Source organism: Alosa pseudoharengus, unplaced genomic scaffold (assembly GCF_046254945.1).
Source record: "Alosa pseudoharengus isolate Yale_2024_CS ecotype anadromous, Long Island Sound unplaced genomic scaffold, YU_APseudo_1.1 YU_APseudo_1.1_scf_11, whole genome shotgun sequence".
NCBI classification, from domain to species: domain Eukaryota; kingdom Metazoa; phylum Chordata; class Actinopteri; order Clupeiformes; family Clupeidae; genus Alosa; species Alosa pseudoharengus.
This window is the reverse complement of record NW_027468576.1, coordinates 25,619,427-25,641,579: the sequence shown is the minus strand read 5'-3', so window position 1 is coordinate 25,641,579 and position 22,153 is coordinate 25,619,427. Positions and strand designations below refer to the sequence as shown.

At 44.8% G+C, this 22,153-nt stretch overlaps 1 protein-coding gene across 1 annotated transcript in view; it reads right to left on the bottom strand.

The window, feature by feature from the left end:
• The window catches only part of obscna (obscurin, cytoskeletal calmodulin and titin-interacting RhoGEF a), a 49,303-nt gene extending 29,228 nt beyond the window's left edge, over positions 1 to 20,075 (bottom strand). Inside the window, exons 1-29 of the mRNA XM_076278581.1 lie at positions 19,993 to 20,075; positions 18,878 to 19,144; positions 18,542 to 18,703; positions 18,184 to 18,288; positions 17,702 to 17,968; positions 17,073 to 17,342; positions 16,531 to 16,797; positions 15,837 to 16,100; positions 15,219 to 15,485; positions 14,782 to 15,051; positions 14,412 to 14,678; positions 13,783 to 14,049; positions 13,141 to 13,413; positions 12,717 to 12,980; positions 12,259 to 12,525; positions 11,872 to 12,138; positions 10,970 to 11,236; positions 10,507 to 10,773; positions 10,112 to 10,378; positions 9,380 to 9,646; positions 5,447 to 5,713; positions 4,618 to 4,884; positions 4,186 to 4,452; positions 3,797 to 4,063; positions 3,214 to 3,480; positions 2,667 to 2,936; positions 2,055 to 2,333; positions 1,628 to 1,885; positions 1,023 to 1,289 (exon numbers count right to left, since the gene is read on the bottom strand). Of these exons, the coding sequence (XP_076134696.1) occupies positions 1,023 to 1,289; positions 1,628 to 1,885; positions 2,055 to 2,333; positions 2,667 to 2,936; positions 3,214 to 3,480; positions 3,797 to 4,063; positions 4,186 to 4,452; positions 4,618 to 4,884; positions 5,447 to 5,713; positions 9,380 to 9,646; positions 10,112 to 10,378; positions 10,507 to 10,773; positions 10,970 to 11,236; positions 11,872 to 12,138; positions 12,259 to 12,525; positions 12,717 to 12,980; positions 13,141 to 13,413; positions 13,783 to 14,049; positions 14,412 to 14,678; positions 14,782 to 15,051; positions 15,219 to 15,485; positions 15,837 to 16,100; positions 16,531 to 16,797; positions 17,073 to 17,342; positions 17,702 to 17,968; positions 18,184 to 18,288; positions 18,542 to 18,703; positions 18,878 to 19,144; positions 19,993 to 20,029 (7,258 nt within the window). The 5' untranslated portion in view covers positions 20,030 to 20,075. The remainder of the gene's footprint in view (positions 1 to 1,022; positions 1,290 to 1,627; positions 1,886 to 2,054; positions 2,334 to 2,666; positions 2,937 to 3,213; positions 3,481 to 3,796; positions 4,064 to 4,185; positions 4,453 to 4,617; positions 4,885 to 5,446; positions 5,714 to 9,379; positions 9,647 to 10,111; positions 10,379 to 10,506; positions 10,774 to 10,969; positions 11,237 to 11,871; positions 12,139 to 12,258; positions 12,526 to 12,716; positions 12,981 to 13,140; positions 13,414 to 13,782; positions 14,050 to 14,411; positions 14,679 to 14,781; positions 15,052 to 15,218; positions 15,486 to 15,836; positions 16,101 to 16,530; positions 16,798 to 17,072; positions 17,343 to 17,701; positions 17,969 to 18,183; positions 18,289 to 18,541; positions 18,704 to 18,877; positions 19,145 to 19,992) is intronic.
• Positions 20,076 to 22,153: the final 2,078 nt, after the last annotated feature.

Genomic DNA, 22,153 nt, shown 5'->3' with positions numbered 1-22,153 from the left:
ACCATGACAACAAGAACGCTGACAGCTTCAGCAAATCTAGACCAGGAGCTGCAGGCAAAGTTGCATCAGGGTTCTAGGGCTCTATACATATGTTCTTCATTCTCAATTCTCAGTCACATGAAAAGAAATATTGTTACTATAATCTATCTTAATCTACAGCACTGCATAATTCTTCCAAGCGATTTTCAGATCAGGCCCACAACTTTAGCTGTCTTCTGTAAATGCCAGATCAACTCGACTTAAGCTGTCTTTGACTTCTTCTGTAATGTTCTCCTGGGTTCAGCAGTCATATTTATGGAATATTATTCCTTCATGTTTGTGCGTTTATTGTTCCTTCAAAAGTTCTGAAATGTCAGGTTTAGGGTGTAAAAGACACTCCATGTTCTGTGATAAGCTCTTCTTCTGCAGTTCTTTAGCAGATTAGGGGCGTGTGCACACTGGGCACGGTTCACTTGTATCATGCCGGAGTACGGTTCTCTCCCGTTCTTGGTCCGCGCTCTGCATGCTATCAAACTGTATCCAGGCACGGTTCAGCTGCTGTGTTCTAGAATCTTTGCATAGGCGCGATCATAAGCCCAACTGTACCGTGCCCGAGTCCACCTCATGCGGACCCGGGCACGGATAAGGGTACTGTGCCCGGGTACAGTACGGAGCTACTCTGGTCAAAGGAACCGGACTTTGCGGGTCAAGCTTACTCGGGTATGGTACGGATGGCATAGTGTGAGTAGGCCCTAGCTCTGGTCTTGCTGACGAGTTTGATTAAATGGTTGAGCGAACCTCATTATCTTCACTAAAATAAAATCAGGTGTACTCCTGACCTCAGTCCAATAAGCACATTCTTTTATGTGGTCTGTAAGAACTGCTAATGGCTAATGGGTACGTTTTGTGAACAAAAAGACATTTACTTGGATGTGCTTGCTGTCAGTTTTGCTTAGAAAATGGTAAAGCACTTCACCGAAGCTTATACAAATTTGTGAAAGTCCACTTGTCTGTGATTTATTGTGTCACAGCTTTGATCATACCTTTCACTTTGACAATGGCAGTAGTTTGCAAATCTCCAGCGGAGCATGTGTAGTCTCCCTTATCCTGCGCGCTGACGTCATGGATACGCAGCTGCAGCTCACAGCCATCCTGCTTCATCTCGTACTTGCCACCAGGTCTCAGCAGCACACGACCCTTCCTCCATTCCACCCGCACGCCAGGCTTAGAGAGCTCACAGCATAAGAGAACTGTGTCGCCTTCCTCAACCTCCTTGCCTTGTAACTCTTCTTGGAAACGCAGGGGATGCTCTGAGGAAACCAAACAAAAACCAAATAAATGGTAGCGCTTCTCTTCCATGTCATCTTGAGAATTTGCTGAATGGATCATCTTACTGTAGTATTTGCATACAACATTAGTACTACTAATATCTACAAGTGACAAGCGATGCCCTCTGTTGCATGGAGTTCAAGAGACTTCATGACCTTTGAAAAGTCAAAAAAGTAGTATACATCGCACACTGGAGGGTGTATTTTGCTGACTTTAGCGTGAACAACGCGTTTCGCAATTTGCTTCATGTGGTTCACGACCTTTGGCACTTCATGACCTTTGTCAGACCTAAAGGATACTTCTCTGGAATCCATATTACCTTTGACAGTGAGAGTAGCGCTGCACTGCATATCACCAGTGTCACACGTGTATAGCCCAGTGTCTTCTTTTTCTACACTGTGAATCAGCAGAAGGTTCAGTTTCCCTTCCTTACGCAGCTCATACTTTTCTCCCGCTAAGAGAACCACGTTTTTCCGCTTCCATGCAACTGGGGTGCGCGTGTCAGAAGTCACACAGGATAGAGTGGCCGTGCCTCCCTCGAAGATGGTGGTGTCTTTCAACTTCTGCTCGATTAACACTATGACCATGGAGACAGAATGGTTGTTACTTTCAAAAACAGAGCACAATCGCATGACAGATGTAAAATGAAAAATGATATCTTGTACTGATGGTCATGAATCTTCCAATCCCTTGCATTTAATATGTCAAACTCACTGCTTATCCTATTTTCCTGTGGACTTCCTCACCTTTGGGTTTGCTTAGCACACGCAGGCGAGCTGAGGTTCTCTCGTTCCCCACGGCAAACGCCACGATCCCGGCCTCCTCGGCGGTGGCCCTGGTGAGCACCAGGTGATGCTCCCGGCCTCGGCAGCTCATCTGGTTCATCTCGTTCCTCTGCAGGACGGTGGAGCCCAGCCACCACACGCCATCAGCGTAGTCGTCATGGGAAACCTCACACACGAAGTGGGCGTCCTCTCCAGCTGTGACACTCAGGTCGCGTAGCCCTGACACTATCTTCACATTTTCTGGAGGAGAAGGGAAAGGATCCATGCAGTTCTTTGTGGTATCAACTCATAACTACTGTATACATTTAGGGCCAGTGTCCAATACATGGATTAAGCCTAGTCCTACACTTAAAGAGAACCTCAATAGAAATCTCCACTGAAAAAAAGCTTTTAGTCTATGCTCAATCTATATAATACAAGGAAAACTGGCCTTTAATTATATTTCACTGTAGTACCATACCTGTGTGACATATGAACAGAGAAACTACATTTAGACACACAATATGTTGGCAGCTCAAGGAAAGCTCAAACCTAACACACGCCACATTACAAAAGAAAAGCATGTTATCTTACCTTTCACCTTAAGTTTCGCACTGGTCACCTTGCCTCGCGTGTTACAGGTGTAAACTCCGGCATCCTCTGGCCTCACCCGGCGGATCTCCAGCACATGTGTGTTGCCCTGTTGCTCTAGGGAGACCCTAGCCCCTTGGCTGAGCGTTTCAGCGTCCTTCTTCCAGATCACTGGGGCGTTGGGATTTGAGAGCTCACAGCTTAGGGTGACAGACTCTCCTTCAGTGACCTCCAGGTCCTGCAGCTCCTTCTCAAAGTACACAGAGGCAGCCGCTACAGGGGGAATGGACAGTAGACAATAAAGTACAGTTACAATGGCAAATAAAGCTCGTGAAATTGTGACAACTGAATCCTAGGAAGCTTCTGGAACTTGAATACCAAATTAAGCTGGAATGCTTTTAATCTGTAGTTCATGTTCATAAATACTCTCATTCAATTGCACTCCTAGGCAGTGTACAGAGAAGTAACAATCAAAATGAAACATGGGTTCTTTGCTCCTCTGGGTGAACGTTTCACTACAAAATGGCCCTGTCCATGTTATTGCACCTACCCCTGACATTTACTTCTGCAGTGGTCCTCATCTCTCCAATCACACAGCTGTACTCCCCAACATCCTTGGGTTTCACGTTGTTGATTTGCAGCTCAGCGAATTGACCCTCGTATTTAATCGCGTACTTGGTACTGGGCAGGATCTCGTCTTCGCCTTTCCACCACTCCACCGAGACGCCGGCCTTGGAGAGCTCACACCTCAGGATCACCACTCCTCCCTCCGAGGCCTCCTGGTTCTTCAGACTTTGCTTGAACGTCACAGGAATCGCTGAGGAAGAAAATCAACTATGCTAGGACACTTCAAAGATGGGATATGAATCCTTATTAACAGAGCTCTTGCCATATTGTAATAGAATGCACTATAAAGGACAGTGTACCAAATTTACTAACAGTTTCCTACATCACTTTAATATTCTGTAACTGCATTGCCAACCTTAAGCAAATGTGTTTCCTTCAGCCTTAGTTTTACTATACATATCACTTTCCACTTTATTCTGGAGTATATAATGTTGCACTGTACTAAATAGTTACTATGTAACAAGAGTTGTGTAGTATAAAGTGTGAGAACAAAAGCTTCCTCCTACCAAATATTTTAATGGTGGCCTTGGTTTTCTGGTCTCCACACACACAGCTGTAGACACCACTGTCTTCCTTCTGTGCCTTCTTGATGAAGAGTTCCATGGTTGCGTCTTTCTGTATGATTTGGTAGGTCTGCCCAGACTTGAGGACCTCATCTCCCTTTCTCCACTCTACTGGGATGCCTGGTTTCGACAGCATGCAGCTCAACGTGATACTGTTTCCTTCCTCAACCTCCTGGTTAGCCAGCTTCTTTTTGAAAGTGATGGGGGGAACTAGAAACAAACAAACAAACACACCTGCTTAGATATGCTGACAAATATCCTACATCAATCAAAAAGGAGGCAAGTTACACTGAGTTCCTTGCATGCCTAGTGAATGGCAAACCTTATATTACCTTTCACAGTGAGCTCAGCGCTTGACTCAGAGTCTTTGCTTTTGCACGTGTACTTCCCAGCATCACTCTCCTCTACACTGGATATCACCAGCTTGGTGAATTTGCCTTCCTGTTTCATCTCGTATTTGTCCCCGTGCATCAGGACCACTCGTCCCTTCCTCCACTCGATGGGAGCGCCAGGCTTGGACAGCTCACACCTGAAGACCACGGTGTCGCCCTCCTTCGAGGCCTGGTCCTGAAGTTCTCGCTTGAAGGTCACAGGAAGAGCTGTGCAACCAAGCCAAAATGAAATATCATGAAAATAAATGTTTGGAGTCATCACCGAATCTATCTGAACTAATTCTTTGATTTTGATGATATCTGCAGTAATTGCTTTTTCCACACATTAATCCAATAAGTTGTTTACACCTTGAAAGAGAAAATGAACGATACCTCTCACTTTCACTTCTGCCGTAGTCTTCAGGTCCCCTACAGAGCAGCTGTATATGCCAGTGTCCTCCAAAGACACATCGTTGATGAGCAACTCCACAATCTTCCCTTCTCTCTTCATCTCATACTTCACTCCTGCAGTCAGCAGTTCATTCTCCTTCCTCCACTTGACCATAACTCCAGTTTTGGACATCTCACATCTCAAGGTGATGGTGTACCCTTCCACGGCCTCTTGATTCTTCAGATTTTGCTTAAATGTCACAGGGGTTGCTGAAAGAGGGGGTGACAGTGAATGTTTCATCAGTGTGGGAACAAGATGCATGAAGTAATGTAGCATCAACTCGTAGATAGGTCATGACTTAGAATGTAGCAGAGACTAGCAGTATACTGTAGTAGCAGGATAGCATGTTCAAGATACAACCAATACAAGTGGGTTTGGGTATGTCTCATCTTGCTCCTCCTAGTTAAGCTAAGGAAATACCCTTAAAGATGCAGTCAGCGATTGTATGCGCCCACAACATTTTTTGTCACATTCAACAATCATCTTCTCATGACCATTAGCTGCCCATTCCATAAGTACACTGTAAAAAACCCGGCCTCTGTAGGCAACCCAGGCTCCGAAAACTGGAAACAAACAAAGTGGGGGCAGCCTGTAATGAAACCTTGTTTGGAGTTTCTATGGGAATACTGAAGGGAGGGTTAAGCTACCTCTCTGGTGTGTTTCGTTTGGTCCTTGGTTAAACTATAATGTCTGTTGTTTGATTACACCTTTAAGGTAACATCACACACACACACAATGTCTGTCTTTCTCTTGAAATCCTATTTCTGTTACCAGTTATGGACACGATGGCTGCTGTTTTCTGCTCTTTGCATACGCAGGTGTAGACGCCACTGTCTTCTGGAAGGGCTTTCCTGATCAACAGCTCCACCACGCCCTCTCTCTGCCTCGTCTGATACTTCTCGCCAGTCCGCAGCAGCTCCGCTCCCTTACGCCACTCCACCGACGCGTTGGGTTTGGAGAGCTCACAACGTAACATCACGCTGTTGCCTTCTTCAGCCTCAAGGTTCTTCAGCTCTTTTATGAACGTAGGAGGAAGAGCTGGAGAAAGACACAGAAAAAATAAAAAGAATTTTGAATACTGTGGGTCTCAGTTTGTGTCTTCTACATCCAACAGTGATAAACAGGACCTTTGACCTAAAGGTCAAACTTATAGAAATGTATAAGAATATACCGTCAAAAAGATTAAATATCATTGTAAAAGATCAAGGGAAATAATATTAGCCTGTAATGTGTAGTAAAATATTTTTAAAATATAGCTGCAAGCAGCAATGTGGGGGCCAAGCAGTGCGCTATAGCAGGAATGGCATTGCCATGCCATGAGCAAGCACTCACAGCAAGTTTGATTGCAATTGGATAAAGAATGGCTGAGAAATAAGCTCATTTACTTTGTTACAGCGCCCCTAGAGGCCAAATTACACCAATGTCCTTGTGCGTTCTCACAATCAGCTACCATGTCCCTCTACCAAGTTTGGACTTCATACACCAAAGTGTTGCTGAGATGTGAGCTCACTTTCTTTATTACAGCACCCCTAGAGGTCAAATGAGACCAATTTCCTTGCATGTCCTCACAATCAGCTAATATGTCGATGTATCAAGTTTAGACTTCATACAACAATGAAGACCATCACACCAGCTATCACACATGTGATCAATGCCTCGCTAACCTCCGGCACATTTCCAACAGCGTTCAAAATGGCCCGGGTAACACCATTACTTAAGAAAGCTTCTCTCAACCCTGCTGAAGTCGAGAACTACCGCCCTGTCTCTCTCCTGCCTTTCCTATCCAAAGGCATTGAACGAGCAGTCTCCAAACAGGTCTCTGACTTCCTTTCACAGAACAACCTTCTGGATCCAAATCAGTCTGGGTTCAAAAGCGGCCACTCTACCGAAACGGCTCTGCTGTCTGTAACAGAAGCTTTAAAAGAAGCCAGGGCGACCGCTCGGTCATCAGTACTCATTCTGCTTGACTTATCGGCTGCCTTTGACACGGTTAATCACCGCATCCTTCTCTCTATACTCGCTAACATGGGAATCTCCGGTTCTGCTCTCTCCTGGTTTGAATCCTACCTCACAGGACGCTCGTTTAACGTATCATGGCTTGGTCAGCTATCTGCACCTCACCATCTCACCACAGGGGTCCTCCAGGGCTCAGTGCTGGGCCCCCTTCTCTTTGCTATCTACACCACCTCCTTGGGACAGATTATCCGTTCGCATGGCTTCTCATACCACTGCTATGCAGACGACACACAGCTCTATCTGTCCTTTCCACCTGATGACCCCTTGGTTTCAGCACGGATCTCGGATTGCCTCTCAGACATAGCTACATGGATGAAGGCACACCACCTCCAGCTGAACCTCTCAAAGACTGAACTACTGGTCCTCCCAGCTAAACCTACCATACACCACGACATCAACATCAAATTTGACTCCATGTTTGTTTCTCATCAAATTCAAGGCTCTAATGCTTGCCTACAAAGTAGTCTCCGGTTCTGCTCCCACCTACTTGAATGCCCTCTTACAGACATACGCTACCTCCAGACCGCTGCGCTCCTCAGACAAACGACGTCTAGCTCTACCACCGGTACGCTCAGGCCAATTCAAACTTTTCTCATCTGCTGTTCCTCGCTGGTGGAACACACTGCCAGTTCCTACAAGGGCAGGGACATCCCTCTCCATTTTCAAAAAACTCCTGAAGACCCAGCTCTTTAGAGAACATCTCCTCTCATAGCAACACTTACAACAAGTCTTGCTGATCCTAGCACTCACCAGCCGTCTTAAACTGACACGTAACTGTTAAAAAACAGCACTCACTGATGCACTTATTCTTACTGTACTCTAATGTTTTTTTTAAATTGTCCTAAAAATGTTGAGAATTGCTCTAAAACTTAAACTGTTTACCATGTTGTTAGTCGCTTTGGCTAAAAATGCGTCAGCCAAATGTAATGTAATGTAATATAATGTAACAACAAAGCGTTGCTGAGATATGAGCCCACTTCTTGTATTACAGCGCCCCCTATAGAGGCCAAATGATGCCAATTTCCTAGTGCGTCATCATAATCAGTTAACAGGTCCTTATACCAAGTTTGGACTTTTTACACCGAAGCGTTGCTGAGATACAAGCTCGCTTCCTGTATTACAGCGCCCCCTATAGAGGCCACATGATGCCAATTTCGTAGTGCGTCCTCACAATCAGATACCAAGTCCCTGTACCAAGTTTGGACTTCATACATTAAAGCATAGCCGAGATGTTAGCCACCTTCCTGTTAGGCGGCATCGTCGCCATGTGTGATTGGCTGTCACGGGCAAATAAACTTGAAATTAAAAAATCTGACAAGTATCGTTTGTGCGGCTCGGTCTGAAGATCATCTCCGGCAAGTTCTGTGAAAATCGGATGAAATTTGTAACCGCTGAAACTTTTCGTAGAGTTTGGACTAAATCCAATATAGCGGAGGTCCAATATGGAGGAAAGTGATAGGATAGGGGTCGATGAACTCTGTATGGTCCAAGGATTCAGACACTATCTCAATTGTGAAAATCAGACAAAAGAGTCAAGGATCACGCTCATGAACGCATGTCCAGCATTGAACTGGTGGTGGTGCTAGAGTGTTCAATATATATGCATGAAAATTGCTGTGAGTGATTGGGACTGTGTCCTGACTAATGGTATCGAGTTTTGTTATGTTAACTCAAAGTGTCACGGAGATGTTAGTCCACTTCCTGTTTGGCGGGTTCATCACCATATTTGATTGGCTGTCACGGGCAAACAAAAATGAAATCGAAAAATCTGACAAGTATCGTTTGTGCGGCTCGGGCAGAAGATCATCTCCGCCAAGTTCTGTGAAAATCGGATGAAATTTGTGAACGCTGAAACTTTTCGTAGAGTTTGGACTAAATCCAATATGGCGGAGGTCCAATATGGCGGAAAGTGATGTAATAGGGTAGCCTGGCTAACGCCACCACTTCTCAATGAGACGTGGTCTGGGAACCAAACGTTCATTGTCTCGTATTTAAAAAAAATGCCCAGATCCGTTTATTGGGTGCCACGGATGTCTATCAATTGCGTCTGTGCATAGCTCATCATCGTCTTGCTTTCCCCCTTGTTCTGTGATTGGTCTCCTATCTCAGGCGAAAATTTGCTCCATGGTCTCCAGGCTGCCTTAGCAGCGTGAATCAAATCGTGCGTAAGGCAGCATGGGAACACCCAGGCTAGTAATAGGGGTCATTCAACTCAGGTCAGTCCAGGGATTTCAACTGTGCTTGATTTTTGAAAATCGAATGCACCGTTCAATTGTTACATGCGTGAATGTGAGTCCAGATTCGACCCATTGGTGGTGCTAGAGTGTTCAGCATAGAGTTCTGGAATTTGGTGAGAGTGATCATTGGACAGTGCTGAATCAGTGTGCCAAATTTCATAACTTTAGACCCAGCGGTTTAATTTTCGGCCAGATTTTGACCTGTTGGTGGCGCTAGATGGCTGGGTTTAGAGGTCCGTAAATGAGTGTGAATGGTCAGTGGAGTGTCCCGAAACTTTCTGCCAAAAAATCTGCACTTTTTAGCCAGGCGTTGGGCTGCCATAGACTCCAATGGCGGAAGTGTAATAATAGGAAAAGCTAGTAACTCAATGGGTGCCTTCACAGCTTCGCTGCTTGGCCCCCAAAAATAGCCTTTTTGGGCTTTCCGGAGCATTGTACAGACTTGTCTTACCTTTCACATTGAGCTCTGCCCCGACCTGGGCATCTTTAGTCTTGCAGGTGTATCTGCCGGCGTCGCTCTCCTCCACCTTCCGCACCACTAGCTTATTGTACTTTCCATCCTGTCTGATCTCATATTTCTCCCCCGACTTCAGAATCAGTCTGCCTCTCCTCCACTCCACCGGAGCTCCAGGTTTGGAGATCTCACAGCTGAACACGGCACTGTCCCCTTCCTTTGCTGTCTGGTCCTGAGGCTCTCGGTTGAACGTTACCGGATGCGCTGAGGTTATAAAATCAGAATTAGAATGGCAGAGCCCCTTGAATGACCATTCTCTGAGTATATTTTACGGCATCTCTTAAAGAAGCTGACGTTCACAGTTGTGCTGTTTTGGTTTCAATAGAAACATGCTGTTCAGTGTCATGTTGTGATACAAAAATGCACTCAGAATGCCATTCAGAAATACGAAGCATAGAAAATGAAAAACATTCGGAACTGTGACTTAATGTGTTGCCAATACCATTTGTTTAAAAAGCCAAGCTGAATCCTGCCAACAACGTTATTAATAAAATTGAGTATATAAAGAAAGACTTATTGTGATTTCATTGGTGCAAAACTCATTTGTGTAACAGGCCAGACTGAATGCTGACAACAATCGTACATCTTGTAAAATTAATGTGATATCGGTTTGCATTTATAGGGCTAGAAATATGACCCTCTGTGTCTCTGTAACAAAAATAGACCCACCGTTCACTTTGACTTCAGCTGTGGTTTTCTGTCCCCCTGTCACACAGCTAAACGGCCCAGCGTCCTCAGGCTGCAGGTCTCTAATCTGGAGCTCAGCAAACCTTCCGTCATGCTTCATCTGGTACTTTGGCCCAGCCTGGATCCCCATGTCCCCTCGGTACCACTCGACTGGGACTCCAGCTTTGGAGATTTCACAGCGGAACACCACTTCGCCTCCTTCCAACACCTCCTGGTGCTTCAGGGACTGGATGAACGTGGCAGGTACACCTACAGAAGCAATGATGACACGTATATATACATTCAATTACATATAATGGCAGCATTCCACCTGGCTTATTGACCAAAGATACACTGAATGTTGTTGCAAAGGCTTAAGGTTGCACATTGCCCCGTACCAGTGACTTTGATGGTGGCCTTTGTCTTCTGTTCAGCATACACACAGCTGTAGACACCACTGTCCTCGGGGACGGCCTCGAAGATGAAGAGCTCGGCCGTGGCTTGTCTGAGCCTCATCTGAAACCTCTCTCCGGGTTCGATGAGCTCTCCACCCTTCCTCCACTCTACTGGGACTCCTGCCTTAGAGAGCTCACAGCGCAGGGTCAGATTGTTGCCTTCCTCAATCATCTGATCCTTTAGCTTTTCCTTAAAGGTGACCTGAATGACTAGAGAGAAATAAGTTCAATGTAAATGGGCGTAATGTAAATTTAATAACCATAATGTAAATTCAAACACCAATAAATATACATTGGATTGCCCAATCAAATAATAGAATAGAATAGAAGAGAATAGAATAGAATAGAATAGAATAATAGAAAAAAATATGTGCATATATGAGCAACTCTATCTCGTCACACTTACTATTCACTGTCACAGTGGCAGTGGTCTTCTGATAGCCACAGATGCAGCTGTAAAGTCCACTGTCGGCCAGTGTGGCATCGAGGATCTTCATCTCCACCACAATGTCCCTCTGCTTCATGTGGTATTTGTCCCCGCTCCAGAGGAGTGCCTCTCCTCTCCGCCACTCCACTGAGGCGCCGGCCTTGGATAGCTCACAGCGCAGACTCACTGTACTGCCCTCCTCCACCACCACGCTCCGCAGCTTCTGCCTGAAGGTCACCGGCTGGGCTGGAGGCACCAAGGCACATCACAGACAGGGAAATGAATCACATTACCAAAGTCACAAATCTACCTCACAGATTAGTAAGAGGGATAATAGTGTTATTAATACCAGAGCAAACAGGTATTAATTACAATTTGCAGCAATAACAATAAAGTCTGAACACCAGACGTAGCTGCAATAACAATAAAACCCTTCCTCAGATGGCTTGCCCCAAAACGTCAAGTCATTAAATATTTGCTTGGGAGCTACGCCTGGTGTGCAGACTTTATTGTTATTGCTGTGACTTTTGCTGTTGTCCAGCACCCAAAACTTGGTGTGTGCCTTCTGTACACTTTTCATTAAATACAAAGCTATGCTTTGCAAACCATTTATAAAACACCATAACAACATAAGTCAAAGTAACATCTCATACAAAATTGTGAAAAACATTAACCTGAACCTGAACAAAACCTGAAATAGTGCAAAGATAGACATAGAGATACACCAAACTATGCATTATGCTAAACAAGACAAAACGTTTAAAATAACATAGACAAACCAGCATAGCATAGACAGAGACATAGTTGGTGAATAGGATCTTATCTATGACAACCAACCTTTAAGGTTGCTCCTGTTTGTAAAAAAAAAGCTATCTTCTCACCATTAACTTTGAGTGTGGCTGTGGTTATATGGTCTCCACACACACAACTGTACATGCCACTGTGCTGCACCAGGGCTTTCTTAATGATCAGCTCCACCATCAGATCCCTCTGCTTGATCTGGTACGGTCCCTCACTGGTCAGCCTTTCTGCCCCCTTCTTCCACTCAAACGGTGCCCCAGGCTTGGAGAGCTCACAGCGCAGGGTCACGCTCCGGCCCTCCTCCACCTCCTGGTTACGCAGCTCTCGTCGGAAAGATATTGGAATGGCTGGGAATGGCAGACAGATTCAGTGATGGGATTTGGACAAAGGTGACTTGTTTCCAGTGTATCTGTCTCTGGCTGTGTGTGTGTGTGTGTGTGTGTGTGTGTGTTTTATGCATAGTTTACCATTTACTATCAGGCTAGCGGTCGTCTTTTGGTCCCGGCACACACAACTGTAATCTCCACTGTCATGAACCTTAAGATCATTGATTGTGAGCAGGATGGCGAACTTCTTCTGCTTCATCTGATATTTATCTCCTGCTCTCAGCGTCTCCGCTCCTCTTCTCCAGATGTAGACCACACCAGGCAGGGAGAACTCACAGGACAGTGTGACACTCTGCCCCTCTTTGCCGTCCACATCCTCGAGGTTACGGGTAAACTCAGCAGGCACAGCTAAAACCAAAAGAAACATTTCACATAGAAGATCATTTTGGCAAATTGGTAGCTATTAAAGATTTATAGTATCGGGTATAGCACATATTTGTGCTATTTTTGACTTTAGTATCCCTAATTGTCCATCGTAAATCAATGTAATGGTGAATTTTTGAACAGTAAAATAGTGAATTATGCAACGGTAACATTACCTTTCACTGTGACTGTGGCCTTAGTGCTTACTGCTCCAGCATCACACTCATAAACCCCAGCGTCAGTATCAATCACCTCCCGGATAGTGAGCCTGGCCTCGTTCCCTGACCGGCTGGTCCAGAACCTGGAGGAGTTCCACACCAGGAATCCGTCTTTATACCACAGGATGTGGCACGGTTTTGACGTCCTACACGACAGAACCAGAGTTCCTCCCTCAATCGCCTCTGTGTCCTCCAAAGGCCGTAGGATCGTGGGCCTCCTCTCTGGTGATCAGATGCCAAACACAGAAAAAAAACAGACAGGTTATAAGTCAATATGATTACACTCCTTTGGATATTCTGTGTAAGCGTTTATCTTGGCTGATGCCAGAGGGGTCTTTACAAAGACCCATCTTCATTCTCCACCACATGTTATGGTCATTACCTCGGACGAGCAGCGAGGCATATGATCGCTTGTCTCCCGCCACGAAGGAGATGGTGCCTGAGTCTTTCCTGGCAAGCCGCTTGATGGCAAGAGAGTGATACCCTCCCGGATTCACCTGGATCTCATTAAGGTCGTTCGTGTACAGCTGCGTCTCGTCGAGGTACCATTTCACCTCGATGAAGTCGCTCGGGCAGATGCGACACCTGAGCATGGCCGTATCCCCCTCCAAACACTCAATGTCCTCCAGTTCATCCAAAATCAGGACCTTCCGACCTAAGTGAGGGGGTCACAACAAGGTCAAGCAGATGAGCCTTATGTTAAGCATAACATAGGTCAGATACAGAAAATAGTATCACTTTACTTTCTGCCTACAAAGACTTTACAGATTGTTTGCTGAAATGTAAGTTCTGTCTTTCTAATTGTTAACTGAATATGACCTTAATTAAACCCACCCTTAACCAAAAAGCAGATTTTGTTTATAATATGACCATCTGTAGACAGTCTACAGAAGACCAACCAAGTGTGACCCAGGAAACACATGGCTGAGACACTTGGCTAACATCTAGCACATGCTTGCATGTGATTTAAATGTTCAAAAGCTAAATTCTCCCACGGCCCAATTTGCCCCTATCCCTGTCATACCGTGCACGGTCAGCTGGGCCTTGGACTGCATGGTGCCGACGTCACACGTGTACACATCTTCATCGCTCCACTCCAGGTTGAAGATGGTCAGGGAGAGATAGACCCCCTTCTGCTTGGTCAGGTACTTGGAGCCCGTGCTGATAACCATCATGCCCTTGAGCCAGGTCACCTTGGTGGCCGGCTGCTTGGTCTCACATTCCAGGATCACCATGCTCTTCTCCTCAGCGCGCGTGTCCCGCAGCTCCTTGGCAAACGTGTGCTGAAGGTCTACAAGTGTTCAGCCAAGAGTAATCATGAAGAGGAAAAGAGGGAGGGAGAGAGAGGATGGTTGATTTTCCATCAGTTTAAGCAAGACCGCATTGTAATATGGCAAAACACCAGCACCCACACTGATACACACACACATACACACACACACACCCACACACACACACACACACTGACACACAGAAAGAGAGAGAAAAGGACAGACATACAGACACTCACACACGCACACACACAAACACACACTACAAAATAAAAGTGAGTCATTCCTCAATGGCCATTTAAAATTGTGAACATTTATTTCTTCGTTCAGTCGGGCCACTTCAGTAAATAAACATCACACTGTACATGAGGGAATTCCTTGCCTTTGACCACTAGCTTGGCCCTGGTAGCGATCCCTTCAGCTTCACAGCAGTACTCTCCAGAGTCCATCAGAGTGGCGTTGCGTATGATCAGCTTCACCAGGTGATCCTTCTGGGAGATCTCGTACTTGGGACTCTCTCGGATGACGTGGCCATTTTTCAACCACTTGATGGACGTCTCGGGTCTAGTGATCTCGCAACTCAGCTCGGCGTCCTCCCCTGGGGTGACCCGCAAGTTGAGCATGTCCCGGAACACCCTTACGGGCTTCTCTGTAGAAAAAACAACAGAGGCCACACAGCTACATTTACAATGAATGGAATTTCAACATGGGAGCAATGGCAGGTCATAATGAGGAAAGAGTGGATGGATCACCTTGGACAAACAACACAGTCTGGCAGCTGAGGTCTTTGATGGTGAAGATGATATCACCAGCGTCTGAGACAGCGACTTCATCGATGTTCATTTTGTGCCTCCGGCCGTTGCTGGAGAGTAGCATCCTGCCATTGCTGACCACGAGCTGACCATTCAGAAACCAGAAGGCTTCCTCCAGCAGCTCGTGCGACAACACACATTCAAAGCTGCAGTTGTCCCCTACGAGGACTGATGTTGTCTTCAGCCGTTTGGCAATGGTAATGTGAAGATCTTAACAAGAAGTTTATTTTTTTTAACCCAAAAGATTCACATAGCTTTTATATGTAATAGTTAATGAATGGGAACTTATATAAATAGTATAGTATAATGTAGTGTACTAGAACTGTAGTAAAAAAAATCTAAATATATATTTTTAAAACCTATGGAATTGTGCATACCATGAACAGTGACAGTGGCTTTAGTCTGGCTGGTGCCCAGGTCACAGACGTACTCCCCTGCGTCATCCTTGCACAGATTGTGAATGATAAGGGCCAGGGATCCTCCAGACTGAAGTATCTCATACTTCTCACTGGCCTCTAGGACAATCTCATCTTTCCTCCAGGTGGGCACCACGTTGGGTTTGGAGGCCTCGCACGTCAGACAGATGTCGCTCCGCTCCTCCCCAGACATGTCCTCCAGGGACCTGAGAAAGACAGCTGGCCTCTCTTAGAGACCAACCAGGCAGCCAGCGCACAGAATTAAAACATCTCCCTGCATGGGCTACACTTCAGAAAAATGCAAATCTACTGTAATTTCAATAATTGGGCTTTACTGTACATACAGCAAGACATGCTAAAACAAAGCCAAAATACTCCTCACTGTTTAAAAAAAAAAAGAATTATTACAAAACAATTGTATGCCCTAGAGTTTATCATTTTATCTGTTTAAATAAAATAATAACTGATATTCGTTAATAAAGTCATGATCATCCAAATTATCAACCTATATCACTAAATACAGCATCAATTCATCTAAGAAGCCCTTACTGAACCTGACTGTTGGTGTTTTGGTCTCACCTTTGACCTTCAGTATGGCTGCTTCACTGACCCCGGGGGCTTTAAAGGTCACCCTGCTCTGCTGCGGGGACAGCCGCCTGAGGGTGAGGCTGTGGATCTTCCCGGTGCTGTTTATCTTGTGGATGTTGTTTGTGTGGAGGATCCGTTCGTTGAGAATCCACTGCACACTGGGTACCTCGTAGTTCAGCTCGCATGTAAACGTTGCGTTGGCATCCTCCTCTACCTCCACATGCTCCAGGTGTTTTATGATCTTAAGTCTGCGTACTACCAAAGGATACAATGTGGCCAAATAAGGTTAATGGTAAATATGCCATTTTAGATATTACAGAGGAACACTGGAGTCATGTTTGATTGTTTTGCACTGCATTGAAGTGCATTGGGAAAAAAAGTGAATAGGAACATCTAAAGTGGGATTGAATGGCAAAAAGTGAAAACATTTACAAATGTAAAATAACCTAACCAGCCAACAAAGTGAAGGGCATTCATTTTATGAGGTGGTTCATACTAATCTTACTAATTCCTTGCAAAAAAGCATTACCCACCTTGGCTTCCAACTTCACAGCAAGTAAGGAGGGAAAAAGCTACCAATCAAAATTGTATAGCTATGTTTATGAATACATATTTCCAAATAATTGCTTCTAATGCATGTCTTCCATTATGCTTATTATCCATGAGATGCCTTTTTTATACTCACCTTCCACAGTGAGGATGCCCTTGCTCTCTGACCCTCCTGCCAGGCAGCGGTACTCTCCTGAGTCCGCTCCTCTTAGGTTCTGAATGGTCAGCTCAGCCCGGTTCTTTTCTCTTTTTATGCTGTATTTCCCCGAGTCCGACAGCAGGTCCTTCCCCTTGAACCAGCGTACCAGGCGGGGAGAGGGGTTAAAGCCGCAGCTCAGAGTGATTGAGCCGTGTTCTTTGGTGGTTGTATCTTCAAGTGGCTGGACAACAGCCAATGGGCGCTCTGGTTGATCAGAACAGAAACAATGCAACTTCAGACAGATACGTGTGCACACACACACAAAATAGGTCCTTCATAGGTTATGTGCAGAACCCCTCTCCAAAGTTTCTGACAACGGTTCTGACCAAAAGGGTCCAGAACCAAACCCTTCAAAATAGACTTGATTAAAACAGAGTTCCACTCTTGGGACAGTCTTGACACTCTGACAGTCTTCTTAATCCTGAAGTTGTTGAAGACTTCCTGTCTTTGATGGTAAACTAAAGGGGATGACACCTTACCTTTGACTGTAAGCTGTGCAGTGGATTTGCTCTTGCCAAAGGTGAACTGCACAGGGCCGGACATGGTGCTGTTGGTGGACGTGAAGATGAGCCAATGCATGGTGCCCTCCTTCTCGATCCGCACCTCCTGGCTGTCCACCAGAACCTGCCCGTTCAGGGTCCACTTCGGGGGCCGCACTGACTTTATGCTGGTCTCCACACGGAACTTGGCCTCTTTTGGTTCTATCACCACAACCGAGGTGAGCCCTCGCACTATGCTGATGGCCTGCTCTGCAAGAACGGACACCATTCCAACTGTATCAGCAGCCATGTCTCAGTTTACTGGCAAAAACAAAGTGGTCTATTTCATTTGCTCCTCCTGTCACACATTCATTCTTTCACTCATAATGAGAGTTTCTTTCATTATTTCTTCATTGTTCATTTTTTCATTCATTAAAAGTGTTAATTGTTGCTATGTCTTATCCACTTTGAGTTTCATTCATTCATTCATTCATTCATTCGATGACACAGGGTAATAATGCTATGATTAGAAAAAAAAACAGAAAACAGAACAGCTATTCCAGCTACTCTGACACATTAGACCAGTTAAACTTAAAAAGAGAGCTTTGATCAGAATCTGAGCATCTCACCCTCCACCAGTAGCTGACATGACGTCTTATCATCACCAGCATCGCAGGTGTAGGTGTCCTCGTCAGAGGAGGCCACATCCTCTATGATCAGCTGCCGGTACACGTCATCACTGTGGATCTGGAACTTCTGGCCTGCAGCGATCTCGCGGTTATTCTTGTACCATTTGACCTGGGCACTGGCACGAGACACCTGGCACTCCAGGAGGCCTCGGTGCTTGTACATGGCGATCTTCACCTTCAGCGGCTTGATGATCTGAACTGGGAGTTCTGGGACAAGAGAGCCACTGGTTTACCTCGACAAAAAAATTACTTATTTAAGTGAATTTAACTGCTGGGAACATGGGTTCTGTTCTACTAAACCTAAGTTTAAACCAGACCATAGCATAACATCCTGCAACAACATTTCCTTGTTTTACAAAAAAAGAAAATGCTGCATATTGAGGTAAAAGAGGGAAGACACACAAATAAATCAAGCTCTTTACCTTCAACACTTAGTGTGGCAGTTGAAGATGCACTCTCTGCAGTGAACTTGATTTCACCAGCATCTTCCGGTTTAACAGACTTAATGATGAGCGTATGCTTTTTCCCTGTATAAAAACAATGGCATAACCTTGACTGTGTCTTTAATTGTGAATGCAGTGATTGTTGAGGCTGAATTGCATAATATTCATTGCATGCATACAAGGCAGAAGTATGATCACTGAGACTGACAGAATGTCTGATTATCTATAAGGAAAACCTTCTGCCGTGAAAAAGCATAAACCTTGCCAATTGGAAATTGCTTCCTAATGCCATTGCTGATCATCTCAGCGGGGCCAACAAGAACTGAAATTGACTTACCCTCGTGTTTAACTTTGACATTGTCTCTGGCTTTCAGTCTGCTGTTGTTGATGTACCACTGTCCAGCTACATCCTCCAGGTTGACCTCACACACAAAAGATACACTCTCTCTCTCAGTCACATCTGCATCCAATAGATCCCTCAGTATTCTGATATCCCTGGCTGGGAGGCAATGGAACAGTTACAGCTGAGAGGGTCAAGATTAAAATATTCACAGACATGTCCTGGTAACAAAATAAGAACACATGTGTTGTTGTTTTTTTTCACCACAATTGACTTAGCCAAGATTATAAGCTTAGTTTGTAGATGTTATACATTTGCAGTAACTGTTGATACCTCTGACCACGAGTCTAGCAGATGTTTGAATACCCTCTGCTTGGAAAGAGAACACGCCTGTGTCTCCCAGGGAGACCCGGGTGAGGGTTAGGATGTGTCTCTTGCCCTGGGTACTGATGCGGCAGTTGGGCTTGGACTTGAGCCGGGTGCCATCCTTGGTCCAGGAGCCGTCCACGTACCCATGGCTGAGAGTCACCTCGAATGAGCAGGACTCTGTTTCCAGCAGTTCTAGATCCTCCAGACCCCTCACCACCTGAATCTTCTTCACTGATACCAACACATCAGTGATTCATGATTTATTTATTACAATACCGGTATTCATTTATGGTTACTCTCACTTTAAACACAAACACAAAAATTGAACTGAAGTGCAGTCAGGTGCTAAATACAGAATGCTCGACTAATTGATAATCAGTGTAACTGTATTACAACATGGTGTTACTTGTGATTGCTATCTATGGCTAGGATTTGGGGTTAATGCATTTATTACTAACTTAACTTAAAGCCTATAGCTAAAATGCTAGGCTAAACGTGTCAGACTGGGTTATTTTATGTATGCTCAGAGAAGAGAAAGGTATGTATCCTCTAATCTAACTCAGGTAGATGGCAAATAAGCTTATTTCCCAAAAAGTTCCTTTAAGTACACTGTATAAAGGCAGTTAAATACAAATTGGGATTCAAAATCTCTCAGCCCATGTAGTGGGCTGTAGAACTGAGAGAATGTAGTTCCACAAACTCCCAGCGGTTCCTGCAGGGGAGCGTGCCTATGTCCCCAGACCCTAACCCAGACCCTAATCCTAACCCTAATCCTAACCTAACCCTATCCCTAACCCTAACCCTAACATAACCCTAACCCTAACCTAGAAATGTGGGAACATAGGGCTGTGGGACCATTGGGCTGTGGGAACATAAGGCTGACCCTTCCTGGCAGTATACAGGCCCATGACTGTAGAAACAGCTGCTCGGCTGCTACATTCCTGATCTGAATTGAATCAACACCTCGCAGATTACATCACGTGTCATGGTGTAGTTAGACATATCACAAGCTATTAAGGGAAAACAACTTTTTATCACTTTTCTTTTCTTGAAGAAGAATTACGAGAAAGTATACTTACATGCCATGTTGAGCTTTGGGTTTGTCTTATCATTCATCTCTCCTTCAAGGTGGATGGGCCGCCTTTTACCATGAAGGGGTTCTCTTCAGATCAATCTCTGATTCACATGGGTTAGCATTAGCATAATTAAACAAACACTAAAGCAACAGAAATAAATGTTATCCAGTAAATTACTAGCAAATATTAACACATTTTATGGACAGTATTTTAGGGTCTATTATACAGCCACATACAAGACATCATGTGAACATGAGCACTGGCCTAGACATCAATAGCCAGCAATAGCCAGAGCTAAGTATTTCCCCATGTGTCTATGTACATAGTAAAGTATGTCTTTCAGCAGGATAACCTCTGGCTTGATTCAAGGACAAGGACTTGAGACTGGAGAAACTGAGACTAAAATACATTTTACTCATGGCTATGTAACTGGTTCCATGAACTCATATAGTTATGGTGACAGTGAAATGTGATATGAATACATGTCAAACAACACATCATTAACGACAACAACAATCTCTGATTAACGACCTGCCATTGACACCAGGACCAGAGAGATCTCAAGGCCACAAACTTCAGTTCAGTTCAGAATTCCCTCACAAAATGTGTGTGCTCTCAGTAGAGCATACACACAGCACTCTGTATATGGGACAAGTGTGAACCTCTCCAGGAACCTGATTTTCCCTATTAGCACCCTGACAATCAGACACCTGACACTACCTCTCCCTATGTCCAGCACTGGTCAGGGATATCAGTCACTGCAACAGGGACAGCTACCACATCCAAGGAACATTATTAGATTGGATTAAAACTTTTTAGGACCATGCACATTCTCTATGTAGACAACAAAATATGTTTCTATGCCCGTGTCACAATAGCCTCTGTTGGAGTCAATAAGGTTGGAGTTCACAATACACATTTTAAGTTTAAACATATAGCCTTTGACTAAAAGTCTGCAAATCCATGAGCAACATAAATGTCAAGTTTCATAATATTGAAATAAATCCATGTTCCACCTGAGGCTGAAATTAGGTCATTTTCTGATCAACTCACCTTCTGTGTTGGGCAGTTGGAACATGGGAGGCAGCTCTCCTCTCTTTTTCAGGGTTGAAAGAAAGAAAAAAATTGTTACATTTCACTGAAAATGGGTAAATCTCAGGTGCCATAAACATTTATCCTTTTTTTCTTCTCACACGTAAATCCCCCCAAGATTAACAACAAAAGTGTGGTGAGGGAATTGTGTGGCCAGGTCAGTGTGCTACCCCCTGTTTCCCTCGGTGGATGCGCCTTGTGCCTTGCGTTTTTTTTCTTCCTCCAGCTTTGGTAAAGCCTAATGCTGAACAGCTGACATATCTCCCCTCACACTCTCTTCTCTAAAATAGCTTGTGCCATTCTACACACAAAGATAGCTACAGCTTTCTGTACCAGGGCTAGTCCTGTCTCCCGCTACCACGGCCAGCATCAATAGGAGCCTAGCCATCACGTGCAGGTCGCACCCATGATAGACGATAGCTGAAACAATTCAGGGCAGGTTCGGGGCTCTGGTGCAAGGGCTCTGCTTCAGGCATACCTACTGCTGTTGTAACCTGAATAATACTGTCCTATAAATGTCAAAAACAAGACTAGTAAAACAAGTTTAATAGCCACCCCGCCCCCCCACACACACACACACACAACACACAACACACACACACACACACTCCCCAAGAAGAAAGTATTTGTCTTTTATAGAATTGAGAAAAGAAAAAACGAGTTCTGAAATTCCGACATCCAAACCACAAATGTCTGGAGTCTCTTGCTCTGTACCCAGATTTCATAAAGTAACAGTGAAAAACAGATTTTTGATGTGTTTCTTGTTCACCATCATTTCCGTTGGATTTTGTCAGGCTTCACCGACAAAATCCAACGCAGTCAAAAGAGATTGAAAGGTCATGGGTGATTAAGTGATACAAGTTGTCATCTTCCAAAGGCATCACTCACACACGCTCTCTTCTGTCACCATACAGCCGCCATTTCCCTACGGAGTTCCTCTGAAGTGAGCCTGAAAATGTGATTGGAGCTGTCAGGCAAGATATGGGATTTGAGAAGAACTGGATCTTTTCTCAAAAAACCCACAAGTTGCACATGAGTCTGGTCAAAGCCAAGTACATTGGAAAATATGATT